The sequence below is a fragment of the Motacilla alba genome, chromosome 2 (genome assembly GCF_015832195.1).
Source record: "Motacilla alba alba isolate MOTALB_02 chromosome 2, Motacilla_alba_V1.0_pri, whole genome shotgun sequence".
NCBI lineage: Eukaryota > Metazoa > Chordata > Aves > Passeriformes > Motacillidae > Motacilla > Motacilla alba.
The window spans coordinates 99,664,560-99,682,374 of NC_052017.1; the positions used below are offsets into that span (position 1 = coordinate 99,664,560).

The following is a 17,815-nucleotide window of genomic DNA, read 5'->3' on the forward strand; positions in this document are numbered from 1 at the left end:
CTGCACCTGCCTTTCTGCAGCAAAGGCACAGTGCTCCATCATCTGCATCTACTGTAATAGGGTGTGATGAGTGCCAATCCAGTGCACCTCACTCCATCAAAGTGCTCTTAAAGACTACCTGGCTTTCCAAAAGGACCTATTTCCTACCATCAGTGGGGAGATTATCTTGCAGAAGTTTTAACTTACATCTGGCAGAAGATGACTGAAAATATATGGGCCTGAAAAATAAACAACCATAAACAAAACTTGACTTTTGCATATTCTCATTCATAGGTAAGATGTGAAAACTGATAAAGAACATCTACTAAGCCATATGAAGTTTGCAACTCTTTACTAAAGAGCCATTATGAATATGAGAATTTACTTCAGTCTGCAATAAAAACAATGGTTACCATTATAAAAATGCTAGACTAGCCTCTGTCTTGTATAAGAGTTTAATCAGAATATGGTACTTCATGAGCTGATCTTGAAATTAACCATCATAAGTTTAAAAAAATTAAAATCCGTGCTGCCTTCATAATGAAATTACCACAAGTTTTCTTTCCCAGTTTACACCCCATTTGCCAAATTGCAAAGACAGCATTAACAGTTCTAATCATGCAGTGAGATAAGCCATGGCAGTTTAGCTACAGAATCCTGCTTCATTCAGGGCAAAGCAAATGGTGAGTAAAGAGCAAACAGAGGGGATACAATGGTACCTATAAACTGGGGAAATGGGTGTAAGAAGACATTTGGCCCAGCTAAGAGGCTGATCCAGTTTTCTTTGAGAAACAAGAACTGTATGCCTCTTTTTGCCACAGAGAAGTTTGCTTCACTGCTTGGCAGGTCACGCAACAAATCCCTTCCAATGCAGCAGCACTGTTCTTCGCACTAGAACCAGCAGGTAACTGGGAATGCAGGTGGAGACAGCTTTGAGTATTACAGCTTCATTTTGAGTACATAGTATCTGTTTAGACGGCCATTCAAATTCTAAATTTAAATTTACTAATTTACTTCATATTTGTAAACAAGTTATTGAACTTTCTTTGTAATTTCACTGGCTTTTTTAGAGCAACCAGCAACAGCCGGAAGTTACAACATCCCTACAACATGACTCAGTTTTTTCTGAATTACTGACATGGTTTATCCAACACTGACCTCAGCTTAGATAAGATCCCAAAGAATTCATTAGTTCTGGCATAGTACCACACGTAGAAGAAAAGCACTGAGGAAGAGAGCAGATGTGTGATCTAAAATAATAAGATAAAATTGCATCATGTTTTGAATGGGATTTGGATGCCATTTTGTTCCAATACAGGAATACAGGATTTCCAATCTACACTGTTATCAAGCCCACTGATGACACGTTCATGAATTTGTACGGCACACAGAAATATTTGTCCAGTGTTTTACAGTCACACAGATTTTCTAAGGAAAAAGTTAGATCTAACAATTATGCAGAAGCTTTGTAATAAAATTTTATCACTACATAAGCACTTCTATGACTAGAGAAGGTAAATTTAAGCCGTGAGCATGATGCAGCAACTTGACCATATAAGAAAATCCTGGTAACCTCCGATTCATTAACCAAGGATCTGCTTCATCTTGGGGTAAATCAGATTACTAACTGCAACAGAAAGCTGCTGCTTACATCTTTTCCCATGCACTCTTGTCATGCATTAGCAGCAAGGGGCAGGGACAAAGTTTTCTCTCACAGCAGTGCAGCCGTCCGTCTGTCTAGGCTCAGAGATCCTTGCTTGGTGCAGTAAGGGACTCATTCATTGCTTGGCTTCTGGCTCCCAAAGCTGGTCAGATGGAGACTCTTCAGTTATGGAAAGCTGCAGCAGTAATGCAGTCTGATAATCTTTGCAACATGGGGCAGTTTTCCCAACCTGGCATGCTGCTGCCAAGACACCCTCCACTACCCTGCCTCTCATGCTTATCTGAAGCGAGACAGGAGGACACCAACAGCTGCTACCAGTCAGCATTTTTCACTGGACTAGAAGTGGAGATTGCACACAGGAAAGCCAGAAACAGTGTGCTTTTAAGACCTGAAGACACTGTCATGCTGTCAAGACAGGGAACCTGTCTGATGAGTATCTGAGAGGCCCAGATCATCATGGTGGCATGGGGACATAAAAACAGTACCAGAAAGTTCAGTTTCTTCACAGCTGGGCTTTCACATCTTGGATGTGTAACCATCAGAGGAGGTCATGCAGCTGCAGCATTATTGCTATGTTTCTCCACTCTCAAGATGTAGCTCTATATAATTTGAAGTAGTTTTCAGAAATTAGAGTAAATATCAACATAATAATTCGGACACTAAAGGTACCAGCTTATTTTAACAGTTCTCTAAAATACTTTTAGAAGTAGGCCAGGCTGTAGACATCTAAAACTAATAGTTTAAAATTAGATCATATGTAAATTTGAACATGATCCACTTCCACTTTGATTTTTCATCTGAACAAGAGGAAATATATCAATGGTCCACTCAGAGGAAAAATCCACACTAGACACTAAAGACTTCTGTATACAGTGCAAGAATTATTCCACATAAAAAAAGAAAAAAATACATACAGTCAACATGCCACACATTTACTATTATTTATTCTATGCTGCATAAGCTGTAAGGAATGAGAATACAATGAGGAACACAGAAAGGAAACAGCCATTTAATCCAAGACAACAAAACACATGCTGAAATAAGGCACGTGTACCAAAGTTTGGACAGATATCCTTCATGATGGAATGCCTAACTTTTGCATGTATATTTGACAGTTTGACTACAGTTAGAATTAAACCAAACTGATCCTTATATTTGAGTCTTCCTAACGATATTCATTATATGACACTATCCAGCTGGTTCTATTATGTTTTAACCTCTCAGCCTAAAGTTTTCCATCACTAATACCAATGGATACCTATGACCAGGAGGGAAAATTGGGAAAACAATCAAAGAAGTGTTTCTTGTCAATATTTTAGTGTATCAGTTGTTCTGAAATCTACCCTAGCTTTTTCAGCATCTTGATGTTGAGCCAGAAGTTACATGCTGCATTCTATAGGCTTTATAAAAGATATTGCATTTTCAGATTTAGGGCTAAGAATAAGAGTAGCCTTAAAAATATAAATTAAACTCAAAACAAATAAATGAATTAATTATTACCACCACTTAAATACATATTCAAGGACTGAGCCAAGTACAAAGTGTAAAAAATACCACTAAAACAAAAATTAAGAATATTCTCCTTGAAGGAATTGATACATTCAGACTGTGAAAAAAACCACTTCCATAAGTTTTCATCAGTGCTGACCATTTGACCCCTAGTGAAGTTGGTAGAAGACAGAACAACTCATTACTTCTGATGCACTTTTGATGACATGTGCCAAAATCAAACTGAGAAATCAGGCACTCAAGAAAATTTTCTACCATGCTTCTGGATCTCAGCTTCCTCTTCCAAATTAAGCAGTAAATTCCAGTCTGATGACACCACAAAATTAAGCTCACATTTGGGATTCCTACAGTGACAGCAAGACTTACTATGCTTTAGTGTAAAAGCATGTGTTTTATGTACTTTCACATTACATTGACTTAGAATTTCAGATCTTTATATACTACAGCAAAATCAGAAACACAACTGCTCCTATACTTGCAAGTAAATTTTCCTCCTCCACAGTTTATGCTCACAATCTATTCTGGAAATTCTTTTAAAAGAAAATGCATGTTTTCTCCACAGGAAGGGTCCCGGTGTGGAGAGTTAATTAAAATGCTTGAAGACCAGGATCGAGTTAGAGTCAGATTTATCAGAACACCCACAGAGGAAGGGCCACGCTTTGAAATGTTAAATACATTGTCAGTCAGGGATGGTGGTCAAGAAAGGTTTTCAAGCCATCTGATGCTCTGAAAAAAATGTGTACACCTCAGAATCAACTGACCCATACTGTCTATGATGGGATGACAGACTTGGTCAGGTATTTTATGAACTGAGATAATTGTTAGTGCATGTTTAGGATGACTTAAAAACCGAGACTACCCCGATGTGTTCAGAGAGACTTAATTCATCAGTCAAATACCCATTAATAAAGAAGAGGACAATGAAGGTAAGAAGGCTTCCTTTATTATAGCAAAAGGTTAGAGTAAGAATTAATTTCCTACATGCGTCACATATAAGAATTCTGGCAATAAGCAGTTTTTGTAACAGATGTTACCCTTCCTAACTACTGTTAAACAATGCCACCAAAAACCTGACCTAAAATGAAAGTATTAGTTTACTAAATGCTTGAATTTAAGAGCTTTCCATTTTGACTTGGCCTCCTTTATGGTAAAGATTGTTTTAAAATTTGAGTAAGTAATTTTTTAACTATAAACAAAGAACGCAAAAAGTAACAAGAGTCAGCTGATTTGAAAGACAGCTTTCATAAAAGGTCCAAGCAATTGCCTGCAAGATCTAACATAGTACAGAAGACACTTCTGGACCACAGCCAGTAACAAATAAAAGAAGAAAACAAAAAACACAACATCATGAGATTATCTTTTTTCTCTTGTGCTGGTCTGTAGTAGCAGTAAGTATTTAACTGGCCTAGTACTTCATCTTGATAAAGCATTTTCAGGTTGTTGAAAATATCAACTTAAATAAGCAGCTGGCTTCCTTGTTAAGAAAAGGACACAGAACAGTTTCAAATACCGTAAAACCAGACTACATAGCAGAGATGAAAAGGTCCAAGCAAAATACTGCTGTTTCTAAGGTATCTCAAGTTAAAATTATTTGTTTCACAAGAAATCATAATAGCAGCATCCTCTTCTGCACCATTCTAGACCAAGACTTGGTTAATCAGCTTCACTGTTTAACAAAAACATTCATATTCACTCAGAAATGTCAAGTTAGCTTCTTTACCTTAAAACAGTAACAGCAAATAGCCCTGTATGTCAACACAGTTAATTCTTTAAACAGAGATTCTCACCCTCTGTCTTCACAATGTGATCTAAACAGTTCTTTTCCTAATGTTTACAGGATAACTCTCTACAAGAAGGATCTGAGCATGCCCTGCAAATCCCAACAGATAACGGCATAAAGAATGTCAATCACATTTACTCTATGAGATAAATTGAAGGCATCAGAAAATCAAGGTTTTTTCAGGTACAAGATCCCATTATTTAGATAACACACAGTTTGAGAAAAATCACATTCCATCAAGCACAGGACTTGTATCTACTAACTAATGCCAATGAATCAGCAATAAGTTATTTGCCTAATTAATAATAAATATCTGAGGGATATTGACAGCAAACACGGTTGATTAAGTTGAAGGCTTATGTCAATATAATTTGATATTATAAATAAGCAGCACATATATGCCTGATGTTCTTCTGCAAACAATCAATACAACACAATATAAGTTGAATCGGGAATCAGATAATACATGGATTTCAAAAATGAAGTGTGAACTATCAACTAGGTACAGTAAACTTTTACCCACTGATTAAAGATAACACTGTGAATAATGCTAGCTTATCAAAAGACTCAAGTGTGGACAAGCAGGAACACAGAGAACAGCAACTATGATAAACCTGGTACAGTCAAGTAACATTCTTCCATGAGCCATTGCAAGGTCATATCTCTAGAAGCAGCAGAAACAGAGTACAAAGATTTTTACAGGCCAGTTTCAGAAACACTTGGAAATATACTAATTATGTGCTGTCAGATAAATAAATTCAAAAAAAGAAAACTAATGCTTCCTGCAGAAAAGAAATACAAACACCATTAAAGTAGGCACTGAACACTTCAGACCCATTGGAAAAAACAGTCAGAAAAGAGCAATAGGTGATGAGCCTTTAGCCTCTAAAGAAATATTCCAGACTCTTTTCTCTCAAGGAATGGAGCAACTATGTGAGTTACAGATACAAAACAAGATGAAGAAAGCAAGCACAGTATGAATTCCAACCCAGTAGAAGCTGAAGTGGCTGGGTGGAACAGTGTGTGTCCTATTCTGAACTAGGGTTCAAAACAGTAACACTGCTTGAACACTTCGTATGAAGTAACAGTGTAATACTCATGTTAAAATTCAAGCAACTCATGAGTTTAGAGCACAGAGACTATGAGGAAATGAAATGATGTCTTGGTTACATATATAGTCAAATGAAAAAATTTTACTAGTCACTTCTGGACTTTAGTCTAATTATTCATAAACTCCTAAAGTCTGATCCATTGTCTGACTGCTTACCCCAAGCTGATTAAGCTTAAGCTACCAATGCCAAAGTCTTTATCAGTCTAAATTCAGAGAGAGAACTGTGTTAGGGAATAAAATACTGAACTCAAAAGATGTTATCTATTTATTTATTTATGTGGAACTCAGTAATACCTTCAAACTATTTTTGTCTGACACAAGATTAAGAGAGGTTAATTCAACATTTCTTTGCACATCATGTGAACAGCCAATTAATTCAAGTTTCTAATTACTCTTTTATCAGATTATCTAATTATCTTTTATCAGGGTATCAGGATACAGAATACATATTAAAAAAAAACCCACCCGCAATCCCAAAACAGCAGAAGTTCTTACTTTTAAGAGTAAGGGTGGGAACAGAAAAACAAAAAGAAAACTTTTGCTCCCATACTTGCCCAGTCATCTTTATCTTAAGAGAAACACTGTCACTAAGAAAAGGTTACATTTCAGTGGCAGTCAGCACAGTAAGATGTACTGATCTTACACTGTTTCAGCTTGAGAAGGTTATGTATTTGTTTTGTCCTGCACACAATCTACATGTACTAGAACAGGAGGTGCTGCAGAACCCTGGCAGACTGTGACACTGCTCACACAACCAATGCACAGAAACCCAGAGAAACTGTGGTATTACGATGAATGGCCTCCCCCTAGAGCAGAACAAGGTATTAACATGTACCTGCTCTTCAGCATGTATAGGGAATCAGACCAAGTGTGGAACAACTGCTCATTCTGTTTCAGAGCATCAGAGCTCCTATCTGCTTTTCCTGAAACAGCTGGACCAGGAGCACAAGCAGTGGTACTTAACTGACAGCATGAAGCAGCATGAAAAGATAGTCCCATCCTCCCTGCCCTCCAAATACCTCTCCAGCATATCTGAAAGGCTGTTTGACCTTTTACTGCATTGCTTTAACTTTTACTGACATATTAGAAAGCATTAATTCAGTCTCTGGCAGATAGATCACATATCTGTGAATCTGCTTTAATTAGACAAGGACTACTGCCAAATGGCAGTTGATAGGGAGTTGAGTGCTCTTCAGGTGATCCTTTCTGCAATAAATTATGAGCAACTTCAAGTATCAAAAACCTACTCTCTTCATTTCAGTTTTTCTGTGGAACATCTTTTCTTCCACCTCTGGTAGTTCAAAGACATAGCTGACATACACCTGGAGCCAGGATTGCCTAACAGAGGAGAGTTCTGCATATCACAAGCCAACCACCACTGCAGGCAGTTTTTTGTTCTTTTCCCCCCACCTCTGCTGAGCAAACATTTTCACCTCTATACATGGAGTTAAGAAGTAGAAGGCCCTCAGAGTGAATATGTAGCCCTCTAAAACATTATTGCAGTTTCCCCATTAAAAAAAAACAAACCAAAAAAACCCCAAACAAATCTAAAATGAACAAGACACCAACTGTGTGGTTTCAATAGCAACCAAGTTGGAAAGACACTACAGAACAAACAAGCTCATGAACTCAGATGTCACACTGAACAGAATAAGAAAATCTGAGGGAGCAGCAATAGAATTTGGAATAACAGATTTATGCACTAGGGGTGCACAAGGAACTTCAAGGAAGAGGGACTGATATGGCTCCTGATCTGGAAGCAAGATGTCAGGAAGCATAACATCAAACTCAACTCTAGTGTTTTTTTATTAGTCTTCCATTTAGGCAAAATAAATAATTTACAACAATGAAGAATCACAGAAAGAGCAAAAATATTCCCAAAATTAAGAAAAATGTATTTCCAAAAGGAACAATGCATGGCAGTTATTTAAATACAGCTTATTATCCAGCTGTTCTCTAAGTGTCAAAAGCTTGCGTTCCCCTCTCAGTGCTATTTCATCTGCAATCTAGATTCATATGAATTTCAAGTACAGCTCTGTTAAACAAAACAAAGCTATCAGAATTTACATGACAGATGGGTGGTTTCTTGGTTGGTTGGGTATTTTTGCTCAACTCACCCCATCCCGAGCGTGAGAAAATACTCTAAAGAATTTGAGATTTCTGTTCTTCTTTAAAAATGTTAAATCAAAGGAAGATCAACTACTCAATCTAAATCAGAATTATTGTCCTGTAGTTCCCATCTGTTTTCATTCACTGAAATATTTTCAAGGGATAAAAGCAAAACATTTGAACAGCTACTCTTCTGTCTTCAGCCACGCTCACAAGTTAGTAGACCCAATGAATAAAAGGATTTGAAAATCCACTTAAGTTATAGCCTGTCCTTCATGCCATTTTCCTGGTTGTTTATACATGACCAGGTTGCACAGCATCACACGTAACAGTACCAGACTGGCACTGTACTATGAGGCTCTTAAGCACAGCTGAAGCAGAAGAGTGTCTCCTACACATCAAAGAAATTTTAGATTGATTCAGTTTTTAGTATTAGGTGATGAAACTACTAAATTAAATTAAAGCAGACACATTATGAGATGTAAATACCTTCCACAGCATCTTGCCGCTTAGACAGTCCTTTTGCCTATCTAAAAATTAGATTTAAAAAAAAGGCACACAAACCAAACCTTACCAAAACTTTAGAAAAAATCAAAAAAAACCAAAACCTCCCCCAAACCCTTTAATCACATCTTTTCAGATTATGAAGTGCTTAATTCTGTGTATGTCCTTTATACAAATTATTATATTCTTCCGCATTTTAGGTTTATAGTTTATAAAAGAATATAAAAAAATACATAAAAGATCCATATACATCTTTGCAATGGCTGACACGTTAGAAGTGCTTAATATCGTGTTCCTGTCTCTGCTAGACAGTGAATTAGACAAACACAGGAAGCTCAGAACAGGCAGAAGATAACACCGTAAGTCTGTTTTGTAATTCAGACGTCCAGTGAGTCAAAGGATGAAAAAAAGCAATCTTGTCCCAGAATCCATTACACTTGCCCCATGCTTATGAAGATTGAAGGCTATGAGATATGCCAGGACATAATCCAACCACATAATCTTGAAGGTTGGTTTATCTCACCTGGACTCCAGAGCAATCACTTCAGTTTTACAAGAACTTGAGCAGCCACATGCGCATACACAGACAAATGTGTGCACTTCTATCTGAAAAAATATAATTTGGAATAGAAAACTATTCTACAACCAACACAAAAAATCAATCCAAACATGAACCTGGAAAGAGGGCTTTCACTGAAGGAAAAAAACCCAACTTGCTTTTGCTGTAGTTTTGTCCTCCACATGTGAGGCATTTGGGAAAATAAAGAGGATTCTGAAGAAGGCACTGCCTAACACCATGAAGTGCAGTCTGCATTTGCTCCAAGATACAGAATGGTTGATTCCCCGTAGTTCAGAGAGTTGCAGCATAGCAGAGTTGGCAATGTCTCAGCAACATTCACAACAGTTTTCAATAAAAGATTAAGTTGCTTAATATAAATTACACTTGCACACAATACTAAGGATCTGTGTTCACACTTTTGGCAGGTTAACATAGCCTTCATTCTTCATGATGGAAAAATACCCTTCCTTATCCATTTTAATCTACAGATGACATAAGAAGCACAGAGTATATTACATGTATCAAAAAGTATAGATTTTCAAATTAAGAAAGAGAGGCTGGGGGTGAGGAAATGATACCCACAGAGAATGAGTACTCAATTTATTATTGAGTTTTTATTGGGTTTTTATTATAGATGTTTTTCAGCCTGCTATTTATCTCCATTGCATGCACTAACCCAAATCACAGAAGGAATGGTCTCATTTTCTGAAGACCAACTAGACAATTTGCTTGAATTGATTGCTGAGAAGAACTTATTTTTTGCCCTTTAAAGGAATGAAGTCCTCTTAAAAGAAACTGTTAAAAGTGTATTGTGTATCATAGAGAAAGTGCAAAACTTTTCAGTTTTTTTTCTTTTCATTTTAAATACCTGGGGCGGAAAAAAAAACCCCTTCTACTTATAAACAGCTTTAAGCTGCAAAATGCACCTTGTTCCCACAGGACGTAAATTCTCTAAAATAAAGATAACAGCACAGGATTTATAATTCTACCTGGAGCTGACTTACTACAGTAACAGTATTTTCAAAAGGACAAATTTATTATTCTTGAAACCTAACATTACCTTAAACATAAGTGGAAGTTGTAACTCTTCAAACTTAAATTTAAAACCAAAGAAACATAAAATACCAGATTCTGAAGACGCAATTCCAGTTTTACTTCAAAGAGATCTTATCAGCTAAGATGTTCCAGTACAGGTGATGTTACGTCTTATGTTACAGACATTAACTGGCAGCTTTTTTTCCTCAGATTTTTTCATCTTCTGCACAAGAACACAGAAAAAGAAAATAACAGATCCTTTCTTAAGGAGTTTTTACCTATTCTGGTCAACACAACAGCACACATTTCCTTCTTCGTAGAGCTTATTCCACAAGGCTTTGATTTATTAAACTTTTATTTAATATTCCTGTGCACAGAAATCACAAGACACAGGAGTTTCAAACATACATTCATACCGTGCTACAGGGATAATATGAAATATACTAGTCAGTGTACTTAATATGCTCATCCACTCTTGGAAAAAGCATAAATATGATGTGCACAGACCAGATACAAGGCTGCATTTCCTCCAGATCCTGCCTAAGATTCATAAGATTCTATCCCTTTTACGTGAGAATAAGCGATACCTCTGTTATCTCATTTTGTTTCTCTACTGCTATTCAAGAATCCACAGAGAAGAATCATTTCCACACCACTCAGCAAAGGCAAAATGTTTCTAGAACAGGTGTAACTATCAAAAAAGTTAAACTTGGTAAGCAGAAGGCAGGCCAGGTTTCTGCCACAGCTTGGACAGACTGCTGGATTTAAAAAAAAAAAACCCAACAAAAATCCCCCAAAAAACCCAAACCATTAAAAACCATTTAATTCAACTTTACAAGCTCAAACAGTACTCAACTTGAAAAAGTAAGTTGAGGGAAGCCATGACTGTAGGAAAAACCTCCACCATTATGTATTTCCCCAAACTTGTAGTCACACTGCGTCAAAAACAGTAAAACGAAAGAAAAAGAAATCGGGTGTGTGGGTTGGGCAGCAGAAAGGGATGAACATAGTAGCAATATATTTCCTCTAAACTGTTTGGGGTGGGGGGGAGAAGGGAAAACAAAGATTTAAATCTAGGAGTTTTACCTACTCTTCAAAACTTCAGCAGTCAAAAAGTTGCAGTGGTAATGGGACCTTAACATGTCATAACATACCTGCAAAGTTTGCTTAGTTAAGACACTGCATTCCCAGAAGCATTCATGGAATACACACTCATACACAAAACTTGCCTAATAACCAAAAATTGTAGTTAACAACTGCAGAACCCACGCTTCCACAGCACTTAAAGCCTCCCAGTATTACTACACTTAACACAGGGAAAAAGGATTGAGTTATTTTTTCTTAAATATCAAGTGATTCAAGATAAGCGAAATCAATCAAAAATGGAAATGAGTTAAAACATCTAAATATGGCGTAACTCTAATTAACTTTTATTTTACAGAGAAAGAAAAGCTGAGGATTGTAAGTCAGGGATTGTTTTCAGCACACTTAAAACTCCCCCAAAGTTAAGCACTGATCCCAAATGTCCTGATGACTTCTGCCCACCGGTTTCCTCCTGTGCAAGGAGTGCATATCCCACTTCCTGTGAAGTCACAACAAAAGCAGAAGAGCTTTTGGAAAGACATCGCAAATTACACACAGTATTAGGGATTATAAAACAATTTCGCATTGTTCCATTGATCAGTATTTGCAGCCCAGGATTTCAAAGTCCTGAAGACCTCTGTTCCTACCAATTATCTGTGCATTACATCCGTATTAGAAATAGCTGGCTGTAAGGATCCTAAATACGCCAAGCTCCCTTACAGACCAGGGAAGGAGTCCTCTCTGGTCGTAACAGAAAAACACCTCAAGCATTCAACCTTATGAAGACTCAAGGAAAGTATCACCACATCAAGCTAAACTGGATTCAGGTATTTATCAAAAAGCATGAGCTGACACCACATAAAAGTTAAAATTATTTTCAAAATAAAATTGATTATGTTTAAGATTTAAAACTGGCTTGAGGATGTATGAACGTCTGAGACTATGTGAGCATATATGAAGACTGCAATTGAACACATATGAGACTGCAATTTCAGTCTAAAAGCCATGGAGACTCTCTTTGCACAAAAAGTTCATTTCTGACAACAGTCATTTGGTGCAGAGTTAAGAAAAGAAAAAAAACCATTACTCTTATTACACACCTCTGAGCTTTCTGGGATCGCCTGTGTAGGAGTTTCCCAAGCTTGACAAGGCATCTTTGTGTTTGATTTCCATCAATTCAGAGGAACTAGGTTTTTTGGTATGTTTTCTATACTTTTGTACATGAACATCACCAAACATATCTAAATTTCACTATCAAGTCGGTACTTAAATATCACATAAGTAGTTCCAGTACCTTTTAAGTGAAGAAAATTACTATTTCTGTTTCCCCTCCCTTCATCCCTATATCATTACTTTCAGTTTCTGTTGAACAGAAAAGATTTTACTCGGAACACTTTCAGTTTCAATTTAGCAGGGAAGTGTAAAAGAATGTGTTCTGCTTGAGAAAGTCATTCAAAGTTAGGATGACAACCAGGAGTGAGGGTAAATGGGAAAAATAGGAGTCAGAGGTTAGAAGACAACAGCTATCCAGGAAAAAAAAAATCTCAGTTTATAGCTTACTTCAACATTACATGAGCCTTAATTATACCACAATGGCTAACACTCTGTTTAGAGCCAATTCCCCTTCACCCCACTTACTCACAAAATACTTTAAAATATGAGACTGCAAATGAGAATGTAAATTGCTTCTATAAAGCGATTTGTAATGTTTCTACAGTTTCTAGGAAATCAGCAGCTAAAACAGTCTTGCAGAAGAGGGTGACTGCAATTCTGCGGAAAAAAAGACCAAACAGAAAACAAGACAGAAACCAAAGCTACAAAACTCTGATCAAGCCCTGCAAATATGTTTAATAAATACATATGCTTAAAAAAAAACACCACCTCATCTCAGGGTTAGTAAAAGCATCCTAAGAATTTTGCACAGATGAACACTTCACTTATAAAAAGAAAAGGAAATAAACCCCCCTACAAATAATACAGCACCCAATAATCAATTCAATAATCAATCAATTTATTGTATCTTTAAAGTGGATGTTAAGCAAGAAACAGCCAACTGTGGTGGAAAGCCAGTTTCCATTTTATGTGGGTTCTTCTTGCAGAAGAAGAAAAACAAACAGACCCAAACCGTGTCTGCTGCTACTCCAGTGCACCAGCAAAGCCTCAGCATCACAGCTCCGGCCACCTGATACTCAAACACCTATTTATGGGGGAGGCACAGACTGAGAGCTGATCTTGAGCACTTACTGCACACCCTCCCTTTCACAATCACTGGTTATGGCAAAACACATTAAGTGCTTCCGAATGTAGGTTAGGGGAGAGTGTCAAAACATCACGTGCACCACGGGACATTAGTTGGGGTAAGCTGTAACAGGCAAGAACAGGCTCTTTGAGAGATATTTACCAACATACACTATGAAAAGCCTTTGAGACTTCATAATATCTTGGTAACTGATATGCACAGCTCATCACAAAGCTGATTGTTTTCATTTGACATAATAAAAGAGTAAGTGTGCTTTTAAGGAAAGGTCGTTTTCAAACATTTATAAGCTTCTCTTCTGATATACTACTTATTTAGATTCTAAGGATTCTTACATTAGTGCATTTATTTGCATACCCTTTTGATATCTAATAGTAGCTCCTTAAAATATACACTGTATTTTTCTCTAAAATTTCAGTAATATCCTGTAAACTTGCCTCAGTAAATGTACGACATATACAAGTACAAGCCAAAATGAGGTTATTATTTACAAACTAGTGTTTAAAAAAAGAAACACAAAGCCCACGCCAACGCTGTTGCTCAACTTTGTTTGTTCTGTGATGGTGCTCTGCTGTCACTGCATTCACCATTTCGCCTCTGCTGTGCATTTCCTCCATGTTGATGTACAAAAATATTCCTCCTCTCTCTAGCAAAGGAACTCTTTTCAGGTTCACTCTGCCAGGAAGACCTTAGGGACAGGGATCCAGTTATTTATAACTTGAAATACTATAAAATATCAGGATGGTAATGTTCTTTACTCTAAAAGACCTTTGTGTAAATTCTAAGACTTTTCCTCTGTGCAAGACTGAAACCTATCACCTTATGCAATGCAATTTTGCTTTACTCCTTCTCTGACAAATAAACCCTTCACACATTCTAAATAATTTTCTCTTATCTACAGCAGCATTTCCACTACTTTCAAAAACAATACAAAGCACCTGCAGCTCTCCCTACATCCAAACAAAACATTTAAGTCAGGCCCTGATCTGCAAGGCCTGAAACAATAATCCAACATTTCCTCCCAGCAATACAGAGATCAAGAGAATCTTTTTTGATTTTGACAAGGATTAAAAAATAAAAAAAAAATTCAACACAGGGAGTCTTCGGAGTGTTGAATTTCTTTTAGGGAGCCAAAGGTCAGAGATTATATATTTTTCAAATGTCATTGTTTCTGAACAGGTGTTTACTGCTCTGGTTTACTATGACAACCACCTATGTTATAGGCTACACACAGTATCTAGTTGTTAGAATTCTTTGTTCAATGACAATGCTCTCCAGAGGAAGGCCACCAAACGTGATCTCTGCCTTCTTGCAGCCACACTAGCCAAAACACATGTTCAGATGCTTCAGGAAAAAAAAAATTAAATTTTTTAACATTTCATTAAAAAAGGTGTATTGAAGAGTTAATTACTGCAACAGTTCAAGAATGAGAAGAAACATTTTGCCACTACTATTACTAATAATAATTCCATAGAGCACGAATTACATCTTCTTCTTCCTTCCTTTCTACCAGCTGCACTAGTATCTACAAGCTGGTAAAGTCCATTATTTGTTTTTTTTGAAACCGAGCACTACAGTTCTGGCATACCTTTTGTCCACTGCTGTATTTCCTATTTTATCCTCGCCTTACCCACAAACAGGAATGAAGGAATCCAGTAAAACAGAAACAGAGTTTTATAAAGAAGGATGTAAAGACTACCCCAAATCTGGAATGCACTTAAGATAAGCACCAAAACTCTGTGCCATGCAACTTTACAAGAACAGGCAAAGAAGCTAATGCAAAAGCAAATCAGTATTTTCATGCTAACAGAAAACAGATATTTATGACCACAGCTAAGAGGCCAAATAAGCCCTCTGCTCAGACCATAAAAAAAAAGCCCTGCAGTATGACTGTTCTGTTTCCTGCAGGAAATGAGATGCTTGTATTAGATACCCCTGTGGTTTTCATACTGTAAATGTATCAGCTGGTACAAATCCTCCGGAGAGGACTATTAACTAATGCTTAGAAAGAGCAGTGGCAACAGCAGACCGCACGTAGCACCTCAGAGAAGAGGGGACAAAAGCTGGCAAGTCATCGCTAAAAAAATCTGAGAGCCTGCAGCTGTAGAACACATCTTGTAGTAGAGGCGATGTCTGAGGAACGTACGCATCTACACCCTCTTATTTCCCCTTACTCCGCTCACGGCTTCTTTAAATAAGGAGCCTAGCGCTCATCACCACTCCTCTCATTTAGGAGCCTCAAGCCGCTCCTCATTAAACCATCCCTGGTTACACGCGGCACAGGAGGACCATCCACAGGCTACACACACCTCACGCGTGCATAGCCATTTTTCCTCCTTTCTACCGTGATTTAAAAAAAAATTATTATTTTTATTTTTTCCCCCGTTAACGTTTCCGAGTTGCGAGGGCGCCGAGCGAAGTTCCCGCCGCGGGCGATGGGGCAGCCCCGGCCCGGGCAGGGCTCCTCCAGCCGGGAAGACCCCGCTGCTCCCCCATCCGCATCGCTCCCGCCCGCCCGCCTGGGTGGAGCCGCTCGCCCTCGCCCGACGAGCGCCGATCGTGCTCTCCATTGCAAAACCACTGCCAGGGCCAGGAGCAGGGAGCAGAGACCGGGGGCGGAGGAAGGGAAAAGAAGGTGTAAGCCTGTCTGGGGGAGAGCCCGGGGACGGACACGGCCGGGGGGGCGGGAGGGCAGGGCAGGGCAGGGCCGGGGGGGGGCAGCGGGGAGACAAAGGAGGGATGGAGGGTGCCAAAGGAAAACAGGGGAAGCCGGGGAGGGGGCGCTGCCGGGGAGTCCCGCGGGGCACCTGCCCGCCCCGGCACACCCCCGCACAGACAGACAGACAGACACACACACACACACACGTACCGAGCAGCAGCAGGCGGTGCGTCTGCTTGTACTCCCGCTTCTGCTCCTTGAGCGCCCGGTCGATGCTCTTACTGACTTTCCTCGCCTCCTTCTCCGCCTCCCGCTCCTCCAGGCGCAGCTTCTCCCAGGTCCTCTGGAGCGCCGGCGGCTGGTGCAGCGCCTGCTGCCGCGCCGCCTTCCCCCCGCCGCCAAGGCCGGGGCCGCCGGCCTTGGGCAGCGCCGGCTGCCGCTCGGGGGCCGCCCCGTTGCCGCCGCCGCCGTTCTGCAGCAGCAGCAGCGGCGGCCCGTCCGCTTCCCCGCCGGGCTTACCACCGGGCCGGAGCGGGACGCCGAGAGGCTGCGGCTGCGGGGCGGCGTGAGGCTCCGCCGGCGCTTCGGGCTCCGAGGCGGCGCCGGCGCTGGAGATGGAGCCGCCGCCGCCGGCGTCGCCGAAGAGCCGCGGGCGCAGGCTGTAGCAGAGCCCCATGGCTCGGTGCCCCCGCCGGGGACGGGCTGTGGCGCGGCGGCGCTGGCCTCAGCGCTTCCCGCCGGCCGGGCAGGCGGCGGGCGGGGAAGGGGCGCCGCGGAGCCCCTCACGGCCCCGCTGGGCCATCTTGCATCTTCCTCCCGGGCTGTGGCGGCGGCTCCTCGGCGCCGATCACCTGACACCGACCGAGCTGCCACCGCCGGGTCCACGTTACCGTAAATACCCCAGCGCCAGCCCACCGCGCAGCGCCGCCGGGGGAAGGGCGGGGGCGCCGCGCCGGCACACAGGCGCACACGGAGCGCAGCCCCCCGCCCCCCGCCCAGCCCGCCACGGGGGCCGGGGTCTCCCGGAGCTCCCGCTCCGCGCCCTACCCGGGAGACCCTCGCCCCCCACGCCTCCCGCCCTCGTTGCTGCCGCCCCCACTCCTTGTTTCCTCCCTGCCTGGAAGGGCCGCCGTGCCGCCTGTGCGAGCCCCGGGAGCTGCACGCAGCCCTACCCCCCCAGGGCTATGCCCCCGACAGACAACGTCTCCCCCGGCATCCCAGGGGGAGAAGCCGAGGCGGAGGCCTCTCACTGAGAGGGACCCCGCAGGGTGACAGCGGCCCCGGAGAGGCCGAGGCAGCCCCCGGCAGCCTGGCATCCTCACAGCTACAACGCGGCTCTGAGCCCTGTGCACACACATGCGGCTCCTCGCCCACGCGCTGACTAAGGATGCCGTGGGAGGAAGGCTTTGGGTGCGACGGTAGGAGAAAATAATAGGCAATGTTGGGGTTTGCTCGCTGTCTCAGTCAGTGTTGGCAGCAGTAGTACTCCAGCAGCGTGCTGCTGTGGGCTGTGCAGGAAAGGCTGGTGCTAGAAAGCCAGTTCCAAGGTGGCAGCCCTTCTCCAGAG

At 41.0% G+C, this 17,815-nt stretch overlaps 1 protein-coding gene across 1 annotated transcript in view; it reads right to left on the reverse strand.

Moving 5' to 3' along the window:
* The window catches only part of GNAL (G protein subunit alpha L), a 181,325-nt gene extending 164,226 nt beyond the window's left edge, over window positions 1-17,099 (reverse strand). The window contains exon 1 of the mRNA XM_038126798.1: window positions 16,459-17,099. Within this exon, the coding sequence (XP_037982726.1) occupies window positions 16,459-16,924 (466 nt within the window). The 5' untranslated portion in view covers window positions 16,925-17,099. The remainder of the gene's footprint in view (window positions 1-16,458) is intronic.
* Between the last annotated feature and the right edge of the window lie 716 nt (window positions 17,100-17,815).